The 17,762-nt window shown below is 36.6% G+C and overlaps 1 protein-coding gene across 2 annotated transcripts in view; it reads left to right on the forward strand.

The window, feature by feature from the left end:
* The window catches only part of LOC128666889 (cytochrome P450 2G1), a 162,583-nt gene that overhangs the window by 8,237 nt on the left and 136,584 nt on the right, over positions 1 to 17,762 (forward strand). The window contains exon 2 of one of the 2 annotated variants that reach the window (XM_053721699.1): positions 7,725 to 7,925. The exons of the other annotated variant lie outside the window; for it this stretch is intronic. Within the exon in view, the coding sequence (XP_053577674.1) occupies positions 7,749 to 7,925 (177 nt within the window). The 5' untranslated portion in view covers positions 7,725 to 7,748. The remainder of the gene's footprint in view (positions 1 to 7,724; positions 7,926 to 17,762) is intronic. 2 annotated transcript variants of the gene reach the window in all.

Raw genomic sequence — 17,762 nt, forward strand, 5'->3', positions numbered from 1 at the left:
CCGGCGTCTCCAGATTCAATTGCTTGCAGATTGCTGGAATCTTTGCCGGCTCTCTAAGACTCATAGATCTGCCATTGTGCAGAATGTATAAATTGAAAGGGAATCCCCACCTATATCTGATTTGATGTTTCCTCAAGAGTGTGGTGAGAGGTCTCAGACCGCTTCTCCTCTGTAGCGTTTTGACACAGAGGTCTTGATAAAATTGGATTACTGATCCTTGAAATTTAAACGTAGGGTTCTTCCTCGCTGCTGCAAGGATTTCCTCCTCCTGAAATCTAAAGAATTTGACTACCACGTCTCTAGGTGGGGCTTCTTCTTTTGGCTTGGGTCGCAATGCTCTGTGTGCTCTTTCTAATTGAAATTTCTCTTCATTTACCTCACCTGTGATGGCTTGAAAGAGTTGATGTAAATAAATGCTCAGTTCGTCTGCCACAACAGATTCTGGTATCCCTTTTAATCTGAGATTACATCTACGGCTTCTGTTCTCAAGATCTTCTAATTTATCTTGTATCTCGGCAACCTCTTGTTGTTGTGTTATAAGTTGTTGGTTAACACTCGTGAGCTCTTCTGTTACTGAAGTTTCAGCCTCCTCCAAAGCCGCCACTCTAGAGTCTAGTTCTGTAACATCTTGTTTTATTTCTGTCAGGCTGTTAGTCACAGTGCTTTGGAATGCATCAAATTTTTCCCAAAGTTTATTAAAGTTCTTGTCAATATCTCTTTTAGATACCAATGACCGGAGGTCAGCTTTGGTGGCAGGAATAGAGTCTTCCTCAGCAAACTGCGAGTCTGTTTCAGAGTCTATATCCTCTTCTGCGGCATTGCTAGTTGTTTCTATAACCTTTTCTCGTACAGGTTTACAGAACATGGTAGCTGTTGGTGTTTTGAGTCCCTGAGAGGATTTAGTTTGTTTTCTTGCTGCCATGTCAGCCGTTAAATTTTCGCCTCCTGAGAGAAAGAATAGTAGTTGAAATATAGGTACACTAGCATATGTTTATTTTTATTCTGTTGTGTTATTTGGTCCCACACATCACCAGTTGTACCTGCGATGTATGTCAACCTTGCACCCGCTTAGATGGCCATCTCTGCTTATTGGTTATTAATTTAGCTTGGCGGTGTTTATGGCAAACTAATAATTTTATTGCACTTTCCTTGGAGCTTGCTTCCCCTGCACGTGACAGGTTACATGTATCTGTAGCTATTTCAGCATCCCTTACAGTGGTTTACGAGAACAGTGATTTTAAAGGGACAGTCTAGTCAAAAATAAACATTCATGATTCAGATAGGACATGTAATTTTAAACAACTTTCCAATTTACTTTTATCATCAATTTTTCTTTGTTCTCTTGGTATTCTTAGTTGAAAGCTAAACCTAGGCTCATATGCTGAATGCATTTTGACAGTTTTTCACAACTAGAGGGAGTTAGTTCATGTGTGCCATTTAGATAACATCGTGCTCCCTCCTGTGGAGTTATTTATGACTCAACACTGATTGTCTAAAATGCAAGTCAGTCAAAAGATCTGAAATAAGAAGGCAGTCAGCAGAGGCTTAGATATAAGTTAATCACAGCGGTAAAAAGTGTGTTAATATAACAGTGTTGGTTAAGCAATACTTGGGAATGGGCAATAAAGGAATTCTCTATCTTTTTAAACAATTAACATTCTGGTGTAGACTGTCCCTTTAAATCTCCTTGATGATAAAAGGGAGATGAAACCCAAAAATCTTCCTGATTCTGATAGATAAGTAAATTGGATATTCTCTTAGCATCCTTTACTGAAAAGCATACAGTAGGCTCAGGAGCTGGAAGCTAGCTGCTGATTGGTGGCTGCACAAATATACCTCATATCATTGGCTTACTGATGTGTTTTTGTGAGACTGACACCCCCTGCTTTACAAGAAATGCTTGTGCAATGATAAATGCCGACTGCGTATGCTGTTGGGATTTATCGATGTCGGGCGGACATGTTCTGCTATAGTGGATCATGTCCACCCGACATTTGATAAATCTACTCCTATGTGTCTATAAAACAATAGGGAACTTAAAATGAGACGTCTATAATATTCATATACTCCTCAATAATAAGAATTATATCAATATAAAGCCCAGATAATACATTTAGGCCTGTACAAATACTTAGTTGCAACACAGACATAAGTCATGGGTAATACTTATAATATAGATACTTGATTCAAAATAGCAAGCGTGCATGTCAAATACAGACGTAAAAGTAAGTGCAGTCCATCAATATTCAACAGTAATTTCTAATGCACATTTGGATGGAGCAACAATTAAGCTCTTGTAATAAGCGGTTAGATGCAGGTTAGTGACTTGTTATAGCAAGCAGTTTATGCAGGTTAGTTGCAGCAAAAAGTAGCGGAATAACAGTCCCATAATGTGGTCACATACAGAGGGAAGACAGTACACTGGGCACAGATCTGTACATGTAGTTAATCAGGGGAACTCCTACTGAGAGCTATACTCTCGCCCAAGGGTCCCTTTTCCAGATCTCACCACTTCCCAAATGGTCTTTATTCCAGCGTATATTGCCAACGTGCTATATGAAATCGCAATCCTGCAAATGTTGTCTCCATAAAACCTGTAATGCTGGCTGTCCTTGCCTTCTAACCAGGCGGTTTTTATCACAGAAAACTCCACTTTTACTTGGGCAGTCCACCCCGAGTCATATCAAACACGCAACACGTGTTTCACCGCTAGGAACTTCCGGTGCCGCTTCTTCACAGCGTATCAGTGCTACTGTTTTTCTTCCTTCCGAGGTGGACTGCCCGAGTAAAAGTGGAGTTTGCTGTGATACAAGCCACCTGGAGAGAAGGTAAGGACAGCCAGCATTACAGGTTGTATGGAGGCAACATTTGCAGGATTGCGATTTCATATAGCACGTTGGCAATATACGCTGGAATAAAGACCATTTGGGAAGTGGTGAGATCTGGAAAAGGGACCCTTGAGCGAGAGTATAGCTCTCAGTAGGAGTTCCCCTGAATAGCTACATGTATAGATCTGTGCCCAGCGTACTGTCTTCCCTCTGTATGTGACCACATTATGAGACTGTTATTCCGCTACTTTTTGCTGCAACTAACCTGCATAAACTGCTTGCTATAACAAGTCACTAACCTGCATCTAACCGCTTATTACAAGAGCTTAATTGTTGTTCTATCCAATTGTGCATTAGAAATCACTGTTGAATATTGCTGGACTGCACTTACTTTTACGTCTGTATTTGACATGCACGCTTCCTATTTTGAATCAAGTATCTATGTTATAAATATTACCCATTACTTATGTCTGTGTTGCAACTAAGTATTTGTACAGAAAAACAAAAGGAGATATGAATCTCCAAGGTTTTTTACACATTGGTAGAACTCAAAGGGTTACCCTTTGAGAAAGCTGAGTTCCTCGGCGAAAAACATGTCAGGGGAGGTTGGGAGATAATGGGCTCCTTATAGTTGTGTATTTTAACTAGCAGGAATTTAACTTAAAAATGTAAATAATATAGAATTCAGTCTGCTCATAAATTGTCACAGCATGACTTAGATTTAATCAAAACAATTTTGTAAGCAGCAGATTGTAGTATATACCAGAGAGGATGCGAGAGACAAGCAGGAGAAACTTTGTTACTTAAATAAGTTCATATTGTTGCTAAACGGATGAGTCCAAACGCAACCAGGGCTCATTACGTTTAGTTTTCAACCTGACAGTTGAACTATTTTTACTGTTGTTATCAGCAAATTAATTGTGGAGACATTATTATCCTAGTAACAAACACACAGTACCGAGAGACACATATTGGATGTCTCTGTTATATATGATCCGTTCAGAATTACTTTATTGAACTGTGTGTTTCCGTTTAACATTCAGAATACAATCCGCTTCTCATAATTTAATTATTTTAGTGAATATTTTTATTTGGAGGGTATATTATATAACTGACCAAATCAAAATATACTGTTGTTAAGAGGTGTAATCTTTAGTGCACTAAACCCAGTTATTATATATTCTGGGCTATTCAGTGTCATTTAACCCTTACTATCCATTAGGGCAATACAGTGGTACTGGACTAGTTATGACATCTCAGTAAACACTCGAGCCAAAATTTGATATATGTGCAGTACACTGAAGTGGGCATCAGTTAAGACTGAGTAAATAAAGATACACAAATACCGAGTTAATACCTAATTAAATATAATTGGTACCAAAACCTTACTGTCATTTACTCTGAAAAATGTTTTGTTTGTTTACTAACGTTTAATTATTAGGTTAATGCAGAGGTATTGGACAAGTTTATAAAATCTCATTATAAACTTAAGCCCTAATATGAGAGATATATATATTCAGTAATCTTAAGTGGGCAATATCTAAGACTGAGTAAATAATGATTTACATGTATCGTGTTAATACCGAATGAAGTACATTTAATACTAACATCTTACTGGTATGCACTCTGGGTATTGTCCAGTCATCAACTGTATTTATTTATTTGGGTTAATTGTTGGCACTGCTTAATTAAACACCAACACAGTATTGACTAATCCCTACAATGATGTAATGGTATCTAATTTGGAGCTAACTATTAAGTATAATAGTGGCAAGTCTGGATTCAGACTAGACCTTCTATGATTTATCATCTTTACAGGAAAAGATTAGTCCTGTTGACTATTCAGTAATACATAATCCCTCTCAATAATACACATACCAATATGTAAGTACATATTCAAAGCAGATATGATACTACAAAGTTGATAATGTACACGGTATACCACAATATACCATAATCATTTCTACAAATTGTTGATAACCAACCACTTATATTCATTAAGAAAATTCTCTGTGTCTCAACAATAAATATATTGTGATTAGTCAAGGATCTATGGATTAATAGTTGATCCTAGGTCTATATTATTAAGACTAACCAATCTTTTGAGCCCAGAGCGCTTATCAGTCAGGAATCTTATTTTTAGAAACCTTCCTGCAGCTCTAATTTAAGTTAAGACAACTCCTGTGTTTTTAATTGTATTGTCCTTCCATTTTTTAAAGTCCTGATAAAAGTTATATTTTAATTTTTCTAGTGCATTTGTTACTTGTAACTCTATCTACCATTATATTATTCAGGGAATCAGAGTGCTACCTATGTGTACAAACCTTGGAGATTCATATCTCCTTTTGTTTTTCTATGTTGATCAGTACACAGCACCTAGTATCTACAATTTCGATACCAACCTAGGAGGAAGATACTGTGTGTACTTCCTCTCAGTTATCCTCAGTTACTATACTCCCTGTTATTTGACAGTAGTGCCCTTCTTGCTAAGTATTTGTACAGGCCTAAATGTATTATCTGGGCTTTATATTGATATGATTCTTATTATTCATGAGTATATGCATATTATAGACGTCTCATTTTAAGTTCCCTTCTGCCATAGCTATGGTTTTGTAATTTTAATATATTCAGGGGTAACAGGTATATGTATAGGCTTTAGACTAAGGTAGTTAATACATTTATATATTTTGTGTAACACTTGTGCATTCTGATTCTTTGTCTTTGCTGTGGTTTTGATATTCCCTCAGGTGCTGAATCTCTGATTTAATTATACGGTAATTACATGGGAAGTGCTGGCTAAGGAATCCTATTACTTTTTGTTATTCATCTTTTTTTTTTCTTCTTCTTTTTCTGACTGGATATGATTATAATTTTTTGATTCCTCCTATGCACCCTTAGACACATACCAATAGTTGTCTCAAGTTTTCCCAATTACCTTTACTAAATCAGGTTTATCTTAGAGCTGGTTTGATTGAATTCCTTATATATATATATATATATATATATATATATATATATATATATACAGGCAGTCCCCGGGTTACAGACATCCGACTTAAGTACAACTCGTACTTACAAACGGAGAAAATAGAGCTTTATCGCCATCCTTCTTTCCAGGATAACCCAAAATACTCAAAATCCAATTGTCACAAGGACAGAAAGTGATGTGAAAATTTCTGAACAGGGGCACAGATAGCAAAACAAACGTTTCCCTATGCTATCCAAAACTAAAAAAAATGTTTGGCTAGAGTTTCACCTAAAAAAAAGTGCCTGTTCAAACTTACATACAAATTCAACTTAAGAACAAACCTACAGAACCTATCTTGTTCGTAACCTGGGGACTGCCTGTATATAATATATATATATATATATATATATATATATATATATCTATACACACATATATATATATATATATATATATATATATATATACATATATATATATATATATATATATATATAGTGTTGCTTGGGTGTTTCTTGATCTGCGCTGTGTACGTTGCAAATGGTTATTTTGCTCTAAATAGTTCCTCCTGATATATTTCAATGGCAGCTAGTTTCTGAATATTCCACTATCATCAAATGGAATGTGAAGGAAAAAGGTATGGAGTTGAGTTTCAGAGTTCAGCGCACATAGAATGGAGAAAAACAAAAACAAAAACAAATTATGGTGCAGTATGTCAGTACTAGGCAATCAAAAACTAAACGTGAGATTTAAATGTGCTCACCTTATTTAACCTCAAACATGTGAGGTATGTTGGAAGCATGGAGGGGATGTAATCCCTATCTGTGGTAAAGATGTTTCCAGCTGGTATGCAGAAACTTTTAGCAGATGGAAATCTTGATATCCCTGGAGTAGAAATATGTTGGTATTTCAGACAAACTTCTCCTCTCTGGAGTTAGGTAGAGACACTTTAATTCTTTTTGCTGGATTTCTTTTCTTGTTACTGTTTATTTCTTTTCTCCTTCTTTATACTTGAAAGGCTTCTCCTCTCTGGAGTATGGCATAAACTTTATGTATGCAAACCAATTAGTGCTCAGTTTACATACTATGAGATCAATTGTGGATATTAATTGCAGCACTCATGAGATGTGTATAAATGATGCTTGCAAGGACACAAAGTGAAATTTAAAATAAAAACAGTTTTATTTTCCAATGTCCAATAAAAAATGATAAACAGAAATCCTCTTTGATAATAGTCCAGATCAGGGACAGAAATAGGTGAGCAGATGAAATATAGTATATTTCTCTAAATCCGGTAGTGAGTTTTTTTCTTATCAGGGCTGGTGCAAAAACAGCTAGCTGATAAAAATTAGTGATATTGTGGTATAGGATGCTGTAAGTACAGCTGAAGGTAAATTCCTTGCGGTGGTTTTGAGCTCTGAAAAGCTCCCAGAGTTCAGGTGGATAAGTTGGTGTTTATGATGGAAAACCGTAATAAATAGTTACATGAACTGCTGCTTCAGCAACGGACCCTGTCACTGACAGGCTTAAGAATCCACATCCATCCGGATATTGTGAGCTATCTAGAGCTCAAAAAACCACAAGGAATCATCATCTAGCTGTATTTACAGCAGTTCATGTAACTATTTATTACGGTTTTCCATCATAAACACCAACCATGCTTCCAACATACCTCACATGTTTGAGATTAAATAAGGTGAGCACATTTAAATCTCACGTTTAGTTTTTGATTGCCTAGTACTGACATACTGCACCATAATTTGGTTTTGGTTTTGGTTTTCTCCATTCTATGTGCGCTGAACTTTGAAACTCAACTCCATATATATATATATATATATATATATATATATATACACATATATATGATTTATCATTTTATATTACTATCTCAAAGTATTTAATGTCCCTTTAAACTTTATCATTTTAAGGAGTCAGAAGAAAAATAAATCTCCATGGATACCATTGGGGTAGGAACGTTGCTTCTTCTGGTCATAATCAGCATTTACATGTACCTGACATGGAACCAAATGTACAGGAAACGTAACCTTCCTCCAGGTCCAACGCCTCTACCGCTGATCGGAAATTTGCTGCATATAAAGTTTGGTGAAATGGCAGGATCGTTAATGAAGGTTGGTTATTAAAATGTAATCAGTTGTATAGTATAGACAATGACAATTCTACAGAAATGAGAAATTTGCTCCAACCAGAAAGAATAGAAACAGTGGCATATTTTAGAAGTCAGGGTTGTCCAAATTTTATCTGGAGACAGAAAATATCTATACTATAATTGTGTTTGTAATGTCCGTCACCGTCGGCAGTTGCGCACACATCCTTAAAGGAATGTTGGCAGCATGAGGCAGATTCTTTCACCACCCTGCCATTTTCGGAATCCACCGGGATGCAGTGAAGGCAAACGGAGCATTACAAAAAAAAACAAAAAAAACATGAAGTTTGAAGAAAAAAAAAAAAAAAAAAAACGAACCTCCCACACAAAGTATTAACACCTAAACTGCAAACCCACACATCGCAAAATAATAAAGTAATTAACCCCTAATCCGCAAATAACATAACATATTATTCCCTTAACAGTCAACCACCCACATCGCAATAAACCTAATTACCCTATTAACCCCTAAACTGTAAAACCCCCACATCACAATAAACCTAATTAACCTATTAACCCCTAAACCGCAAAACCCCCACATCTCAATAAACCTAATTAACCTATTAACCACTAAACTGCAAAACCCCCACATCACAATAAACCTAATTACCCTATTAACCCCTAAACTGTAAAACCCCCACATCACAATAAACCTAATTAACCTATTAACCCCTAAACTGCAAAACCCCCACATCGCAATAAACCTAATTAACCTATTAACCACTAAACCGCAAAACCCCCACATCGCAATAAACCTAATTACCCTATTAACCCCTAAACTGTAAAACCCCCACATCACAATAAACCTAATTAACCTATTAACCCCTAAACTGCAAAACCCCCACATCGCAATAAACCTAATTAACCTATTAACCCCTTAAACTGCCAAAACCCACAACGCAAATAACTAATTAAATAATTAAGCCCCCTAACCTAACACCCCCTAAATTAAACCCAATTACCTAAATTAAAAATACAAAATTATAAATAAAATAAAAAATATTACAGAAAATAAAAATGTCTAACATCACAGAAAATAATAAACATATTATCAAATATAAAAAAATTAAACCTAATCCCTATGAAAATAAAAAAGCCCCCCCAAATAAAAACACCCTAATCTAATGCTAAACTACCAATAGCCCTTAAAAGGACTTTTTGTAGGGCATTGCCCTTAGTTAAACAGCTCTTTTGCATTTACAAAAAATTCTAAGTCCCCCTTAACAGTAAAACCCACCACCCACCAAACTCCCCAAAATAAATAAACCTAACACTAAAAAACCTAAACTATCCATTGCCCTGAAAAGGGCATTTGTATGGGCATTGCCCTTAAAAGGGCATTCAGCTCTTTTGCTGCCCTTAAAAGGGCATTTATCTCTTTTAAGAAGTGCCCATCCCTAATCTAAATAAAACAAACCCCCAAAATTTAAAAAAAAACCTAAGTCTAACCCCCAGGTTGGTACTCACAGTTGCTTAAGTCTGTCGGAGAAGGTCCTGTTCCAGGCGGTGAAGTCTTCTTCCAAGCTGCGACCTCTTTTTTCTTTTTACAGGAACAAGCTGGCACGGAGCAGATGGCGGAGCTGAAGACCGATGACCGCGGAGCTGAAGACCGACGACCCTGGAAATGAAGACCAGAGACCCTGGAAATTAAGGCCAGCGACCGCGGAGCCATGGAGCGTGGAGGATCATCTTTGTACGATCTCCGCCGTACACTGAATAGTGTATTCAAGGTACGCAATTAAATATGGCGTCCCTTGAATTCCTATTGGCTGTAGCTCTAATCATATTGGCTGATTTGAATTTGAAGAATCAAATCAGCCAATAGGAAATCAAGGAACGCCATCTTTAATCACATACCTTGAATTCACTATTCAGTGTACGGCGGAGATCGTACAAAGAGGATCCTCCACGCTTCATGGCTCTGTGGTTGCCAGTCTTCAGTTCCAGGGTCACTGGTCTTCAGCTCTGCTGTCCTGGATGAAGAAAGAAGAGGTCCCCGCTTGGAACAAGATTTTGGCCTCTTGGAAGAAAACTTCTTCGCCTAGAAGAGGACCTTCGCCGCCGGACTTCAGCAACCGTGAGTACCAACCTGGGGGTTAGACTTAGGTTTTTTTTTTAATTTTTTGAGGATTTGGGTTTTTTTTAGATTAGGGTTATGGGCACTTCTTAAAAGAGCTAAATGCCCTTTTAAGGGCCGTAAAAGAGCTGAATGCCCTTTTAAGGGAAATGCCCAAACAAATTTCCTTTTCAGGGCAATGGGTAGTTTAGGTTTTTTAGTGTTAGGTTTATTTATTTTGGTGGGTTTGGTGGGTGGTGGGTTTTACTGTTAGGGGGGACTTAGAATTTTTTGTAACTGCAAAAGAGCTGTTTAACTTTGGGCAATTCACTACAAAAAGCCATTTTAAGGGCTATTGGTAGTTTAGCATTAGATTAGGGGGTGTTTTTATTTTGGGGGGGGGCTTTTTTATTTCCATAGGGATTAGATTTTTTATTTTTTTTGGGGGGGTTATTTATTTTGGGGGGTTTGGTGGGTGGTGGGTTTTACTGTTATGGGAGACTTAGAATTTTTTGTAATTGCAAAAGAGCTGTTTAACTTAAGGTAATGCCCTACAAAAAGCACTTTTAAGCATTAGATTAGGGGGTATTTTTATTTTGGGGGGATTTTTTATTTTTTTTAGGGGTATTAGTTTAGGTTTATTTTTTTTATTTTGGATACCTTTTTATTTTTTCTGTAATTTTAGTTTTTTTTTTTTTGTAACTTTAACTTTGGGGGTTGTAGTTTTTAACATAGACTACCCTCTGGGGAGGCTTATCGCCTAGTATGTAGAATAAACCTAATACTAAATAAGAAGGGATAGTAAAGTAAAAATTAAACTTTCATAATTATGCATTTTTAATTTACTTTTCAAATTGCTTATAATATCTAATTTGTTTTGTTGTCTTGGTATCGGTTGTTGAAAAATATACCTGGGTAGACTCTCAAGCAGCAATAACCTGGTAGAAGCTACTTGCTGATTGGTGGCTGCACATAAAGGTCTCTTTGAACTGGCTTACCCAATTGGTTCAGCTAGTTCCCAGCAGTGCGTTGTTTCTCATTCAACAAAAGATATCAAGAAAATGAAGCCATTTTGATGATAGAAGTAAAATTGGAAAGTTGTTTACAATTTTCATGGAATAATGTGGATGATACACTTTACCGTTTCCAGTTGGAGCACCTCCAGCTGGTGGCCTCGTAGGCAGAAGTAGGTGTTTTTTGTATGGAGGAGCTGTGGGACCTGGGTTTATGGAGGTGCTAGATATGGTTCGGGGAGCTGTAGCTCCGTCTACCTGGGTGGCAGAGAGAGGTCAGCTTCTGCAGGACATCTGGAGGCGTTGTTGGAATAGAACAAGGAATGGAAGTTGCAGAGGATATCTAGTTATTTAGTGGCTAATCAATGGCGGCGTTAGCCTTCTTGATCAAACTTATTGTTGAGGAGGATGTGACAAAGTCTTTCATGGTCAGAATGGTGGCTCATGGCCTTAGCAAGGGGAAACGGAATTAGGAAAGGCAGGTGTCCAGTGTTTTTTTCACTGTTAAGAGCTATAGTTGAGAAACTGTATTCGGTACGCATCTCTCAGTTTGAGAGTTTGCTATTTTGCACAGCTTTCAGTCTCATATTTTTGCGGCATTTCACATTTCAGAATTGGTGGGTGGGAGCATAACGGATGCTCAGGGTTTGCAATAGTCTGATGTGATTATGGAAAAAGGTTCTCTGATTTTATGGTTGCAGAGGTCCAAAATGGACCAAGGGGGTTAGGGAAAGCTGACTTGTCTATTTGCCATTGAGGGGGATTGTTGCCTGGTTGGGTCAATGGTTGAATTTTTGAGGGTGCATCCATAAGTTGGGGGCCCTTAACTCATTCACAGGGATGAGTCACCTTATACAGATATTAATTTGTGGCTGTCTTTAGGCAGGTTTTGCAGAGGTTTACGGTCTGCTAAGTATCGTTCCCATTCATTTAGAATGGGGGCAGCAATGAAGGCAGACAATTTGGGTTTGGGTGAGGTCTGTGATTAAGTAAATATCTGAATCATGAAAGAAAAAAAATGTGGGTTTCATGTGACAATTTGTTTAAAAAAAAAATCTTGCATAATTAGGTATTTCACTATACCACAGTCTTTATTTTTATACTCACACATTTTATGATGTATATTGACCTAATCCTTGAAATTATTGATCATGCATGTAAAATACTGACTCGGTAGCTAAACCTATTTAAGTAAGAATACTTAAGAAAACTGTCAAAATGCACTGAGATAAGAGGCGGCCTTCAAGGACTTAGAAATTAGCATATGAGCCTTCCTAGGTTTAGCTTTCAACAAAGAATACCACGAGAACAAAGTAAATTTGATTATAAAAGTAAATTGGAAAATTGTTTAAAATTACATGTCCTATCTGAATCATGAAAGTTTAATTTTTACTAGACTATGCCTTTAATTTTGTGTTTTGAAGGAGTTATATGCAAATAACTGCAATAATAAAATCACCTTACACATTAGATCCTTTTCTCAAGATTTATGTCTTTTCTATTCGGATAAGTTGGAAGGCTATAGAGCAGTGATGGGAACCTTGGCTCTCCAGATGTTTCAAAACTATAATTCCCATGATGCTCAACTGGACTAAGCATCATGGGAAATCTAGATAAAAAAGTTAAAGGTATTGAAGATGCAGAATAAACAGTTAGAACTCAATGACCTCAAAGCTCTCCACTTCCCTGCATGTATGGTTGTCACAGCTAAGAAGCTTTGCTCTGATGTCCAACTCCCAACCACAGCTGTTCGTTTCCTATACATGTTCCAATTTCTAAAGTGAAACTATGGGTCCCTCTCAACCTTGATTTTACCTATGGACTTCCCAACCTTGTATTTACCTATTGACCTCCCAACCTATAACACATGAAATCCATAATTAGAAGTAAACCCTTTAATGTAAGTCTATACTGAACAAGTAAGATGGTGGTTGCAGTTTACAAATTGTTATTAAAGTGTCAGTCTAGTCAAAATTACAATTTCATGAATCAGATAGGGCATGCAATTTTAAATTTTACAACAGCATTTCGGATTGTGCTTGAAACCAACCCTTAACTCACCAGTTACAATAGGAACATGATAATAATAAGCGCTCCCTGCTCTATCCATCAAACATATAGAGCACGCTAAAAAAGTTTTGGCAGCATAAAGATTCTCTGGATAAATTTTGTTTTTGAACATCCAAGTAGATGATTACGTAACACACCCTGCACTATCAATTTCACTTATCTAGCCTTTAACCTTTAAAAAAGAAATGTGTCTAGGGCACTTTACACTTACATGAGAATGACCACTGATCCCAGTAATCCTGACATTTCCCCCAAATGTATCCAATGAGCTAGAGATGTAGAACACAAAGACAATTAATGTTTCTTTTATGATTTGTTCCACGTTAAAGGGACATAAAACCCTTAATATTCCTATCATGATTCAGATAATGGACACATTTTTAAAAACAGTTTCCAATTGACTTCTATTATCAAATTTTCTTTCTTCTCATATTATTCTTTGTTGAAGAGATATCTAGATAGGTATCATGCACATATTGGGAGTACTACATGACAGGAAATAGTGCTGCCATCTAGTGCTCTTTCTAATGTATAACATTGTTATAAAACTGCTGCCATCTAGTGCTCCTGCTAATGTATAACATTGTTATAAAACTGCTGCCATCTAGTGCTCTTGCTAATGCATAACATTATTATAAAACTGCTGCCATCTAGTGCTCTTGCTAATGTATAACATTGTTATAAAACTGCTGCCATCTAGTGCTCTTGCTAATGTATAACATTGTTATAAAACTGCTACCATCTAGTGCTCTTGCTAATGTATAACATTGTTATAAAACTGCTGCCATCTAGTGCTCTTGCTAATGTATAACATTGTTATGAAACTGCTGCCATCTAGTGCTCTTGCTAATGTATAACATTGCTATAAAACTGCTGCTATCTAGTGCTCTTGCTAATGTATAACATTGTTATAAAACTGCTGCCCTCTAGTGCTTTTGCTAATGTATAACATTGTTATAAAACCGCTGCCATCTAGTGCTCTGGCCAATGTATAACATTGTTATAAAACTGCTGCCATCTAGTGCTCTTGATAATGTATAACATTGATATAAAACTGCTGCCCTCTAGTGCTCTTGCTAATGCATAACATTGTTATAAAACGGATGCCATCTAGTGCTCTTGCTAATGTATAACATTGTTATAAAACTGCTGCCATCTAGTGCTCTTGCTAATGTATAACATTGTTATAAAACTGCTGCTATCTAGTGTTCCTGCTAATGTAAAACACTGTTATAAAACTGCTGCCATCTAGTGCTCCTGCTATTGTATAATACTGTTATAAAACTGCTGCAATCTAGTGCTCTTGCTAATGTATAACATTGTTATAAAACTGCTGCCATCTTTTGCTCTTGCTAATGTATAACATTGTTATAAAACTGCTGCCATCTAGTGCTCTTGCTAATGTGTAACATTGCTATAAAACTGCTGCCATCTAGTGCTCTTGCTAATGTATAACATTGTTATAAAACTGCTGCCCTCTAGTGCTTTTGCTAATTTATAACATTGTTATAAAACTGCTGCCATCTAGTGATCATGCTAATGTATAACATTTTTATAAAACTGCTGCCATCTAGTGCTCTTGCTAATGTATAACATTGTTATAAAACTGCTGCTATCTAGTGCTCTTGCTAATGTATAACATTGTTATAAAACTGCTACCATCTAGTGCTCCTGCTAATGTATAACATTGTTATAAAACTGCTGCCATCTAGTGCTCCTGCTAATGTATAACACTGTTATAAAACTGCTCCAATCTAGTGCTCCTGCTAATGTATAACACTGTTATAAAACTGCTACCATCTAGTGCTCCTGCTAATGTATAACATTGTTATAAAACTGCTGCCATCTAGTGCTCTTGCTAATGTATAACATTGTTATAAAACTGCTCCAATCTAGTGCTCTTGCTAATGTATAACACTGTTATAAAACTGCTGCCATCTAGTGCTCTTGCTAATGTATAACATTGTTATAAAACTGCTGCCATCTAGTGTTCTTGCTAATGTATAACATTGTTATAAAACTGCTGCCATATTGTGCTCTTGCTAATGTATAACATTGTTTTAAAACTGCTGCCATCTAGTGCTCTTGCTAATGTATAACATTGTTACAAAATTGCTGCCATATTGTAGTACAGACACGTGCACACTCCTGATCTTACCCTCCTGCTTTTCAACACAGGACAACAAGAAAATGAAAAAAATTGATAAAAGAAGTAAATTAGAAAGTTGTTTAAAATTGTATGCTTTTTCTGAATCATGAAAGGAAAATGTTGGGTTTTATGTCCCTTTAAATAGATGAATATAATGTAAATAAAAAGATAGGAAACATTGTTACTTCTGCTTAAATCCAGCAGAGATTTATTCTCTAAAATAAGTAATTACTCTAAATATAACATTATTTCAGGCGGAGTTAAAAGACTCCAATGAGAATACAATATCTGTAAAACGTTTTGTTAATACAATGATAGTAAAAGCCTTGGGATTTGAAAATAAATTGTTTAGTTAGACAGTAAAACCATTTTTTAATTTAATGTATTTACTTTCCCCACTTTTCATCTAATTTAGCTCTGAAAATGTGTGGATTTTCTAATTCTCAGAACTGGAAATGTACCCTGCTTAATTCTCAAGGCTAATCCTGATATTTATCATTTCTCAATTGGCTTAAAGGAACATAAAACCCAAGATTTAGTTAGAACATACAATTTTAAACAACTTATCAGTTTACTTCTATTATCAAATTTGCTTCATCCTCTTGTTATCATTTGTTGAAGGAGCAGCAATGCACTACTGGTTTCTAACTGAACACATGGGTGAGCCAATGGCAATCGGTATATATATGCAGCCACCAATCAGCAGCTAGAACCTAGGTTCTTTGTTGTACCTGAGTTTACCTTGATAACCCCTTCAACAAAGGATAACAAGAGAAAGAAGCAAATCTAATCATAGAATTAAATGGAAAAAGTATTTAAAATTGTATGTTTTGCCTGAATCATGAATGTCTAGTTATGACTTTACTGTCCCTTTAAGCTGATGACAACTGCAAAACAAGGTAGTTTATACTAACATTATGGCAGCAGCTAGTCTTGTGGTTTGCAGAAGTTAACCCAAATTGACTCCTTTAAATAAACAAATGGTTGGTTTAGTTTGGCTATTGAAAATCAATTTCAGTAAACAAGATATTAATTTGTTTAGACCTGGCTGATATGTTGTTCTATAACAACACACCAGAAATATCATACGATTGTATGGTAGTCACTGTCCTTACAAAGACATTTGTTGGTTCAGTAAATTAATTTCATTGTTTGCCTTTTTTTTTTACTGTATTCTTTGATCTTTGAGCTCAAACGCTTTAATTCTTTAGATATTTGATTTGTATTTATATCAATACAATTTTCCAATGTCATTGTCCTTAGGCAACTCTGACTTCTCAGGACAGTTTTTGGAAAGACTGCAAAATTAGATGAATGTTATCACATTTCAGCTAAGTAGATATGCCAAGTGGGAACATAGGGTATTTGATTACCCTTCCAGCTTAAAGGGACATTAAACACTAAGGCCTATATTATGAGTGGAGCAAAAAATTGCGATTTCGCAAATGCAATAGTTGGCTTCACTCAGTAATGCCAGCACAAGCAAATCTGTGCTGGTATTACAAGTCAAGCACATTGCGAATGCGACCTCTCATTCCCATTGTCTGGAGTATTGTGCTCACAAGAACACGCTTTCATAGGCTCCAATGTGAGCCTCGTTCTCATGCAATGAGACACGGCAAATAACCTAGCACAGCGCAGGGGGTAAGTCTTGCAGCGTTGGACAGCAAATTTTAAATATATATGTAAATTAATATGTACATATATATTTATGTGATTATATGTGTATATACACATATTAACCAGGGGTCAAGTCCAATGGGAACGCATAGGAATGGAGTTACTGCACTATTTTTGCAGGTGGAACTAAGTTCCCCCTGGACAGAGAACAGAAATGCTTTAGTAAACACTGCTGCTGCTGGTGGGAGGAGCTGGAGCACAGTCTGGTTAGAGGGATAGTGAGATACTCTAGTAATGGGCAGTAAAACTTCATACAATACACTAAATGCAATCCTGTCAGCGGCCCTGCTGTGTGATCACCCTGCAATGTGTGTAACACATGGTATTTGCATTTCTGTGTGGCTTGCTCTTGGGTTATTTAGCTCCTCTCAACAGAAATAGGATTTTTGCCCCTTAAGTGGGTGAGACTCTGTGACTGAGGAGGAGTCTTGGGCCCAAAGGCAACCATTCAACCCTTTATTGGATTTAATTTAAATTTGCTTATAAATACAGTGTGTTTGTGTGTGTGTATATATATATATATATATAAAACATGGAAGGGAACTGCACTCCAAGACCGGAACAGGTACACATCATGTGACTCAGCAGCATCCAGCCCTGGGTGCTAAATAGCACTCCAAAAAAGCTGTGATGTCACCAGAGCCACAGGCAGTTAACCCCAGTCCGGAATGGGTGCAAGAAACAAGGGGGATTACAAATAAAAAGAAATACAACACATAGAAACACCCAGCACTCACCAGCTAGCTCACAGGTGGCTGTAATCACCCAGAGAAAAAAAAATTTCTCTGGGTGATTACAGCCACCTGTGCACCCCTTCTTTGTTCTCAGTCTGTT

Source organism: Bombina bombina, chromosome 7 (genome assembly GCF_027579735.1).
Source record: "Bombina bombina isolate aBomBom1 chromosome 7, aBomBom1.pri, whole genome shotgun sequence".
Lineage (NCBI taxonomy): Eukaryota > Metazoa > Chordata > Amphibia > Anura > Bombinatoridae > Bombina > Bombina bombina.